General features: G+C 46.0%; 1 protein-coding gene across 1 annotated transcript in view; it reads left to right on the top strand.

Annotated features, from left to right (window-relative positions):
- The window catches only part of LOC139571458 (fibulin-7-like), a 38868-nt gene extending 29533 nt beyond the window's left edge, over window positions 1-9335 (top strand). Inside the window, exons 4-8 of the mRNA XM_071394348.1 lie at window positions 474-599; window positions 1222-1359; window positions 3956-4093; window positions 6092-6230; window positions 7788-9335. Of these exons, the coding sequence (XP_071250449.1) occupies window positions 474-599; window positions 1222-1359; window positions 3956-4093; window positions 6092-6230; window positions 7788-8160 (914 nt within the window). The 3' untranslated portion in view covers window positions 8161-9335. The remainder of the gene's footprint in view (window positions 1-473; window positions 600-1221; window positions 1360-3955; window positions 4094-6091; window positions 6231-7787) is intronic.
- Window positions 9336-9581: the final 246 nt, after the last annotated feature.

The following is a 9581-nucleotide window of genomic DNA, read 5'->3' as shown; positions in this document are numbered from 1 at the left end:
GCCTATCAGTAGCTTTATGGAATTTTCAAGCTGTTTAAAGGCACAGTCAACTTGGTGTATGTAAACTTCTGACCCACTGGAGTTGTGATACAGTGAATTATAAGTGAAATAATGTCTGTAAATAATATTTGGAAAAATACTTGTGTCATGCATAAAGTAGATGTCCTAACCGACTTGCCAAAACTATAGTTTGTTAACAAGAAATTTGTGGAATGGTTGAAAAACGAGTTTTAATTACTCAAACCTAAGTGTATGTAAACTCCTGACTTCAACTGTACAGCTCCTAGATGGGTCTAAGACAAGCAGAGAACTGACAGTGGGACAAAGTATGTATTTTCAACAGTTTCAACCACAGAGTTAAATAGAACACTAGAATGGATATTGGGATTCCACATGCCAGGAAATGTGACTGCAGGGCGGCCATCTTGTTCAGGGACATCTTTCATTCTTTCAGCTCTCCCTTTTGTCCATAGATGTGAGTGAGTGCTCCAGTAACCCATGCCAGAACGGAGGGACCTGTGTAGAGGGAGTAAACCAGTACAGGTGCACCTGTTCACAGAGCTGGAATGGATCCAACTGTCAGCACCAGACACAGACAGGTCAGCAGTACCAGACATCATACACCTGAGACCCTACCAGAACACATAGGAACTAACGACAACTGCATGACATTGCTATTCGTTAATATCTCACGTATTATGTTTTGTTGCATATCTTCTTATGGCTGGGGGCAGTATTGAGTAGCTTGGATGAATAAGGTGCCCAGAGTAAACTGCCTGCTACTCAGGCCCAGAAGCTAAGATATGCATATTATTAGTAGATTTGATTTGATGTTGTGTTGATAGTCTGTGTTGTGTTGTTAGTCTGTGTTGTGTTGTCTATTTTGTGTTGTTAGTCTGTGTTGTGTTAGTCTGTGTTGCGTTGTGTTGTCTGTGTTGTATTGTCTGTGTTGTGTTGTTGGTCTGTGTTGTGTTGTTGGTCTGTGTGTTGTTGTTGGTCTGTGTTGTGCTGTTGGTCTGTGTTGTTAGTCTGTGTTGTGTTTATACGTCTATGTCCTCATCTGTGTTGTTTGTCGATGTATTGTCATGTACAGTACGTCTGCATGGTTGTGTTGTGTTTGTGCTTTATGTGCGTGATTGTGTTGTCCAGTGGTGCACAGGCCCTCGAGGCCCTCTCTGGGCCACCGGGCGAAGTTTAAGCTCTTCCCTCTCTCGTGTTCAGCGCCGCCAGAGTGGAGCGTCATGAACGACCCGGCGTTCAGCAGACGTCCCCGCTGTGCCAAAGTGGACCGCGCCCAACACTGCAGCTGCGATGCTGGCTTTCACATGAGTGGGACATCTGACAACAGTATCTGCCAGGGTGAGATGTGAGATGCTTTAGTGTTGGATGAAGTGAGTTCCCACCTTACCCAGGATACTTTGTGAGCCTGGTTGGTTATAGTGTGTGTAGCGTTCAGTCTGGTTTAACTACGCTAAGCGTTCAGTCTGGTTTAACCACGCTAAGCGTTCAGTCTGGTTTAACCAAGCTAAGCGTTCAGTCTGGTTTAACTACGCTAAGCGTTCAGTCTGGTTTAACTACACTAAGCGTTCAGTCTGGTTTAACCACGCTAAGCGTTCAGTCTGGTTTAACCACGCTAAGCGTTCAGTCTGGTTTAACTACACTAAGCGTTCAGTCTGGTTTAACTACACTAAGCGTTCAGTCTGGTTTAACTACACTAAACGTTCAGTCTGGTTTAACCACGCTAAGCGTTCAGTCTGGTTTAACTATGCTAAGAGTTCAGTCTGGTTTAACTATGCTAAGCGTTCAGTCTGGTTTAACTATGCTAAGCGTTCAGTCTGGTTTAACCACGCTAAGCGTTCAATCTGATTTAACCACGCTAAGAGTTCAGTCTTGTTTAATCACGCTAAGCGATCAGTCTGGTTTAACCACGCTAAGCGTTCAGTCTGGTTTAACTACGGTAAGCGTTCAGTCTGGTTTAACCACGCTAAGCGTTCAGTCTGGTTTAACCACGCTAAGCGTTCAGTCTGGTTTAACCAAGCTAAGCGTACAGTCTGGTTTAACTACGGTAAGCGTTCAGTCTGGTTTAACCAAGCTAAGCGTACAGTCTGGTTTAACCACGCTAAGCGTTCAGTCTGGTTTAACCACGCTAAGCGTACAGTCTGGTTTAACCAAGCTAAGCGTTCATTCTGGTTTAACCACGCTAAGTGTTCAGTCTGGTTTAACCACGCTAAGTGTTCAGTCTGGTTTAACCACGCTAAGCGATCAGTCTTGTTTAACCACGCTAAGCGATCAACCTGGTTTAACCACGCTAAGTGTTCAGTCTGGTTTAACCACGCTAAGTGTTCAGTCTGGTTTAACCACGCTAAGCGATCAGTCTTGTTTAACCACGCTAAGCGTTCAGTCTGGTTTAACCACGCTAAGTGTTCAGTCTGGTTTAACCACGCTAAGTGTTCAGTCTGGTTTAACCACGCTAAGCGATCAGTCTTGTTTAACCACGCTAAGTGTTCAGTCTGGTTTAACCACGCTAAGTGTTCAGTCTGGTTTAACCACGCTAAGCGATCAACCTGGTTTAACCACGCTAAGCGTTCAGTCTGGTTTAACCACGCTAAGCGATCAACCTGGTTTAACCACGCTAAGCGTTCAGTCTGGTTTAACCACGCTAAGCGATCAACCTGGTTTAACCACGCTAAGTGTTCAGTCTGGTTTAACCAAGCTAAGCGATCAGTCTTGTTTAACCACGCTAAGTGTTCAGTCTGGTTTAACCAAGCTAAGCGATCAACCTGGTTTAACCACGCTAAGCCAAGGTGGAAAGGGCCTGTGGGGCTCCGATAACAAAACTGACTGTATAAAATAAATAATTAAAATACTGATCTATATTGTATGCTCCAAAAAAAAGGGAAATTATATTATTTTACACTTATACAATTGCTCAGAGAAATATATATTATTTCACAAGTAATACTTTTTTTCTCCTTAAAAAAGCAGGGGTCAAAATTATTTGACACCCCTCTTTTCAATACCTTTCAAAAACCTGGAGGTTTTTCAGCAAGACAATAACCACCAGCACACATCAAAATCCACAAAGAAATTGTTCATTGGCCACGGAATCAAAATTTTGCAGTGGCCATGTCAGTCTCCGGAATTGAAACCTATTGAAAACTTGTGGGTTGAATTGAAGAGGGCAGTCCATAAGCGCATGCGAAGGATATCAAGGATCTGGAAGGATTCTGTATGAAGGAATGGGCTAAGATCCCTCCCAATGTGTTCTCCAACTCACAAAATATATTAGAAAAAGGTGAGGTATTGAAAGGTAAAAAATAAATAAAAAGGGAAATAAATTCGTACTTTTTTTCCCGGAGCAATTGTATTAGTATATATTAGTATATATATACAATTGTTAAAAAAATAGAGCATACAATATAGCCCAGTATTTGAATTATTTGTTTTATAGTCATGTTTGCTCATCTTTATCAAGGGTGTCAATAATTTCGTGCTCCACTTTGGTGTCCACTTGCCAAAATGTGTCCATATCGATTAGCTGTGTTTCTAGGGCCTTTGATAGAACTTGCCAAATTCCAACCAGCCTACCTAATGATGCAAAGCATCTGTTTCATATGAGTGGTACCTGTATAAGACTGGCCTTATACAGAAACAACCCCTAGCACCTACCCACTAAACACTAGTTGGGATTGGATAGATTAGATGACTCTCATTTAGGCATTCAACAACTCTTACCATCCCTCCTTACCCCCTCACGGACAGCCAGACAGAACAGATGCCCTTTACCCCAAATCCTTCTAGCTACTGTATCTCTCTATCACGCTCTAACCTTTTAATTTACCCTCCTCTCTTTTCTCTCTCTTTCTCCTACTTTCAACCCTGTTGTTTGTACCCCCACATGTCTGATCATGTGACTGACGTGTGTGTCTCCCCTCCACTCTCTCTCTCCTCCCAGATGTAAATGAGTGTGAGGTGTACCGGCTGGACCAGGGGGGCAAGCTGTGTGTGTACGAGTGTGTCAACATACCAGGCTCCTACCACTGCTCCTGCCCCAGCCACTATAAGCTGCTGCCTGATGGTAGGAGCTGTGAGGGTGAGTGACAGGAGGGTAGGAGGAGATGGAGGGTAGGAGGGAGTGTAGAGGGAAGGGTAGGAGGGATTGGGGGAGGGTAGGAGGGATGGTAGGAGGAAGGGTTGGAGGGATTGAGGGAGGGTAGGTGGGAGGGATGGATGGGGGGAGGGAGGGTAGGTGGGAGGGTAGGTGGGATGGGATGGAAGGAGGGTAGGAGAGATGGAGGATAAGAGTGATGTAGGGAGGGTAGGAGTGATGGAGGGAGGGTAGGAGGGATGGTGGAAGGGTAGGAGGGATGGAGGGAGGGTAGGAGTTGTGGTGGAAGGGTAGGAGGGATGAGGGAGGGTAGGAGGGAGGGAGGGTAGGAGGGATGGAGGGGGGGTAGGAGGGATGGAAGGAGGGATGATAGGAGGGATGGAGGAAGGGAGAGATGGAGGGTGGGTAGAAGGGATGGAAGGAAGGAAGGACGGAGGAAGGCAGAGATGGATGTTGGGAGGGTAGGAGAAATGGATGGAGGGTAGAAGTGATGAAGGGAGGGTAGGAGGGAGGGATGGAGGGCAGTAGGAGAGATGGAGGGTAGGAGGGGATGGGGGGTAGGAGGGGATGGAGGGATAGAAGGCGATAGGAAGGGATGGAGTGTAGGAGGGGATAGAGGATAGTAGGGAGGGTAGGGGTGATGGAGGGTAGGAGGGCATGGAGGGGGGATGGAGAGACAGAGGGCGGTAGGGAGGGTAGGGGTGATGGAGGGAGGGTAGGAAGGGATAGAGGACAATGGCCCATTCATTTCCATGGTCTTGATCTTGGACCAATGCAAGGGGCTTTAGAGCTGGGCTTAGAACTCCAACGCTACAGGCAGGGAGCGCCACACTGGGGTTGTCTGAAAACATTTCTAGCTGTCAAATCCGTGTGTCTGGAGGACGGAGGAAGCAAGGATTTGACAGTTAGTAATGCTTTCAGACACAGCCTGGGTCCTGGCTAAGGCGCTGTATAATGGGTCTGGTAGGGTTGTGGGGCTTACCCTTCTGGAGCTACGGGGATAGCAGTGATTTACATGACTAAACCCATCAGAACACCAATGGAGCTTCCAGTACATAAATAAAGGTGCAATGAGGGAATGGAGAATGAAGATGAGGGAATGGAGAATGGAGATGAGGGAATGGAGAATGAAGATGAGGGAATGCAGAATGGAGATGAGGGAATGCAGAATGGAGATGAGGGAATGGAGAATGGAGATGAGGGAATGCAGAATGGAGATGAGGGAATGGAGAATGGAGATGAGGGAATAGAGGGATGAAGAGAAGAAGGGATAATCAAACATCATGGTTGGTTTAGCTATGGAGTTCTTTGGAAAGGAAGGCCGATCATGGTAGAGGGAGGTATTTCTGTAGAGGTGTCCGTCCTCTAGCCTCTGCCCTGACCCCTGTCCCCTGGCCGTAGTCCTCAATCCAGTTTGTTCTGCCTGCCCCCCCTGTCGTTTCTTACCCTGCTCTACTGCTGGCCAGTGGAACAAATGAGAGAATGGTAGAGAAGGGAGGGAATGAAGGGGTGGAGAGAATAGAGGGATAAACAAACATCATGGTTTAGCTTAGCTATGGGTGAAGGTGTTTTGAAAGAAGGGGAGAAAAAGAGAGAGAGCAAGAGAGAAAGACGAGGCAGATGGCTGTATGTATTTATATGGAGGTGTCCCATGTCTCTCTCTCTGGCCTGGCCATAGGCTTTACTCCCCAGACCTGTTTCATCTGCCCTGTAAGCTTAAGAAGCGTTACTTTCTCTGCTGGCCAGTGGAACAGATGACCTCACCACTTCACAGCAGAACAGAAGGAATGTCTTGGTCCAGGATGCGAGACAAGCCGTTTGAGAGACTAAACTGAACTACTAATGTCTCACTATTTATTTTTCTGTTTCATTTATTCTCTCTCTCTCTTCCCCTCTCTCTTCTCTCCCCTACCTCCCATCCCCCCTCTCTCCCTCCCTCTCTTTCCCTCTCTCTCCCTCTCTGTCTCTCATGTTGTCCTCCAGATGTGGATGAGTGTCTGACCCAGCAGCACAACTGCAGTAGAGGAGCAACATGTATCAACACAGGAGGAGAGTTCCAGTGTGTGAGCCCGGAGTGTCCCCGATCACACGGCAACATCAGCTACGTCAAGACGTCTCCCTTGTAAGTAGTTCAGATAGACACCGCCTGGTGTGTGTGTGTGTGTGTGTGTGTGTGTGTGTGTGTGTGTGTGTGTGTGTGTGTGTGTGTGTGTGTGTGTGTGCGTGCGTGCGTGCGTGCGTGCGTGCGTGCGTGCGTGCGTGCGTGCGTGCGTGCGTGCGTGCGTGCGTGCGTGCGTGCGTGGGTGGGTGGGTGGGTGGGTGGGTGGGTGGGTGGGGTGGGGTGTTGCTCAGCTTTCTTCTAATTTTCAATATTAATATTGTCCACTCTGCGGCCAATTGAAGAAGCGTTTTTTGTTTTGGAAAGGATTAAGTTTCAAATTTTCTTCAGATATATAAAATGAAACAAGCCTCTCCTACAGAGTTATTGCTATACGTCTTAGGAAATCAAACACACCAACCCTTGGAGTCATTGAAGGGCAAGTCCCTTAAAATGATACAAGAACTCATAGGAATGCTCATAAAACCATACCAGTCGGACAAACAAAGTATGCGAGTAAAAAACTCTCTCAAACAATATTGTTTCTTCATACAGGATGAATCATGACTGAAACATCTCATCTTTCATTTCAAACATTTTGACCAGGGAGGCTGGAGACTTGACTCAATACTAAGGGGGAAAGGAATTAATTGTCCTCTGTCTTTAAACGATGGTACCAGGTTGTGTGTGTGTGTGTGTTTGATCATGTGATTGATCTGTCTGCTGTACGCATTTGTCTGTTCATGTCACTAGAGTCCAAAATAAGTGAAAATGACATCTTCATGTTTCCACCTTATTTGAAGTAGTCTCAAACTCTCCAGAATAAATGTAGAATCTCTAGCTCTGTCTTCTAGAATCCCACTAACAGCTGTTCTAGTTCAGGGTTCTGTGTCCTGGCCTCCTGGCTATATGACCACAACCACCATCCTTTCCAAGATGCCTTGGCCTCAGTCTTAGATAGTGTTTGCCAACTCCTTACAAATTGCCTCATTTAAAGGCAATAAAGGTATGAAATGTAGCTCTGTCCACTCCTACTGAACCATCACTGTGCTGAAAGACTGCAGGACTGCCAGTGGAGGAGAGAGAGAAAGAGAGCAAGCGGGAGAGGCAGGGTGAATAAGTACACGGAGACAGAGAAATACTGTTGACAGGGTTTCTCCATTTCACTCTAAATCACAAGCCTACAGTCTTAGAACAAAAGGTGCTATCTAGAACCTAAAAGGGTTCTTTGGCTGCCCCCAATGGATCATCCTTTGAAGAACACTTTTGGGTTCCATGTAGGGTTCTATATGGAACCCAAAAGTGTTCTACCTGGAACCAAAAATAATTCTGCCTGGAACCAAAAGGGTTCTCCAATGGGGACAGCCAAAGAACCCTTTTGGAAGTCTTTGTTCTAAGAGTGTAGGGAGGGAGGAAAAATGATGTACACTTTCCTCCTTGTTTATTTTCCCACGGAGACTGATTTATGTAACAATACTTTAATCACAATGTTATACTGTGTATGGATCTTTCCACAGTAAACTTACTTAAACTGATGTAATGTTATTTTGGTCTCAACATCTCCTCTCTTCTCCCTCACAGTCAGTGTGAGAGAAACCCCTGCCCTATGGAGAGTCGTTCCTGTCACCTGGCTCCTAAGACGGTCTCCTTCCACTACCTCTCCCTCCCCTCCAACCTCCAGACCCCGGCTACCCTGTTCCGCATGGCGACCGCAGCCGCCCCCGGCCGCCCCGGCCCCGATAGCCTGCGATTCGGCATTGTCGGGGGCAACAGCCGCGGGATGTTCGTGATGCAAAGGTCGGACCGCCAGACGGGCGAATTAATCCTAGTTCAGAGGTTAAGAGGACCACAGGATATCAGCGTTGATGTGGACATGTCCGAGTATAGTGATCGCACCTTCCAGGCTAAGCATGTAGCGAAGGTGCATGTTCTGGTATCAGCGTATAACTTCTGAGGAGGATGGATGGACAGAGGAACGAGTGAAAGGGACAGAGGGAGGAAGGGAGAAGAGGAACAAGTGAGAAGGAGAGAGGGAGAAGGACGGAGAGAGGGAGAAGGACGGAGAGAGGGAGAAGGACGGAGAAAGGGAGAAGAACGGAGAAAGGGAGGAGGAGAGAGGGAGAAGGACAGAGAGAGGGAGGAGGGCGGAGAGAGAAGGAGAGAGGGAGAAGGACGGAGAGAGGGAGGAGGACTGAGAGAGAAGGAGAGAGAAGGGAGGAGAGAGGGAGAAGGACAGAGAGAGGGAGGAGGACGGAGAGAGAGAGAGAGGGAGAAGTTGGAAGGAAATGACAGAGCGGGAGAAGGACAGAATGGTTTGGACTGACGTCGATTATGAAGTATATGAGTGAGGATGGAACTGAAATTAATGAATGGTGTATTGAGTGAGTTAATTACTGAATATGAGTGAGTGGGTGAGTGAGTAAACATTTGTAAAGCAAACTAACAGAGTGGTAATGGAATGGTAATATTATGCTGTTGTTTTTACTTTCTTCTCTTTGATTGGCTCAGGAGTTGGGCCCTGAGGTTGCCATGGTGACCGAAGGCTCTGCTCGTATATATGCAATGACATTGTGTAGATCAGTTTAAAGGCCCACTCTGTTCCTTTGAAGCTGTTTATCAAAACGGCTGAAAATATCACAGAACCCCCAGAACCCCTGAATGCGTCCAAAGTGGCACCCTATTCACTATTAAATAAACTACTTTTTAGTGCACTATGTAGGGAATGGGGTGCCATTTGGGACGTAGACCCTTTAAAACATGAAGCACTCACATGGCCCTGATTTATCAGAATATGTTGTTGTTGTTTATTTTGACATACTCAGTGATTCAATGCAGTGTGATATTACCTTATATCAGGTACAGATGTTTTTACTGGCTTGCTTTGTGATTATAGGACCAAAACTCTAAGAACAACTTAAGGCGGTTTGGATTTAGTTTTTAACAATAGTATTGTACTTGGACATATTTCTAGTATCATATTGGGCTATTTAGATATGATGTAACTATTACAGGGTAACTACAGTGATTTGGCAGCCTTGCCAATGCAGTGTACAATATCATCTGATGTTTTAAGGAGTCTTTATTATCACACATAACTATTTCTCCTGAAATAAAGACCGTCCTTCACTACTACTTTGACCTAATTTACACCCAACAAATCAGTTAGTTTGACCTGATTTACATTCCATGTCCCTATCCCACAACACATCAGTTAGTTTGACCTGATTTACACCCCATGTCCCTATCCCACAACACATCAGTTAGTTTGACCTGATTTACACCCCATGTCCCTATCCCACAACACATTAGTTAGTTTGACCTGATTTACATCCCGTGTCCCTATCCCACAACACATCAGTTAGTTTGACCTGATTT

This window comes from Salvelinus alpinus, chromosome 3 (genome assembly GCF_045679555.1).
Source record: "Salvelinus alpinus chromosome 3, SLU_Salpinus.1, whole genome shotgun sequence".
Lineage (NCBI taxonomy): Eukaryota > Metazoa > Chordata > Actinopteri > Salmoniformes > Salmonidae > Salvelinus > Salvelinus alpinus.
The sequence above is the reverse complement of the archived record's forward strand: the minus strand, read 5'-3'. Positions and strand labels throughout refer to the sequence as shown.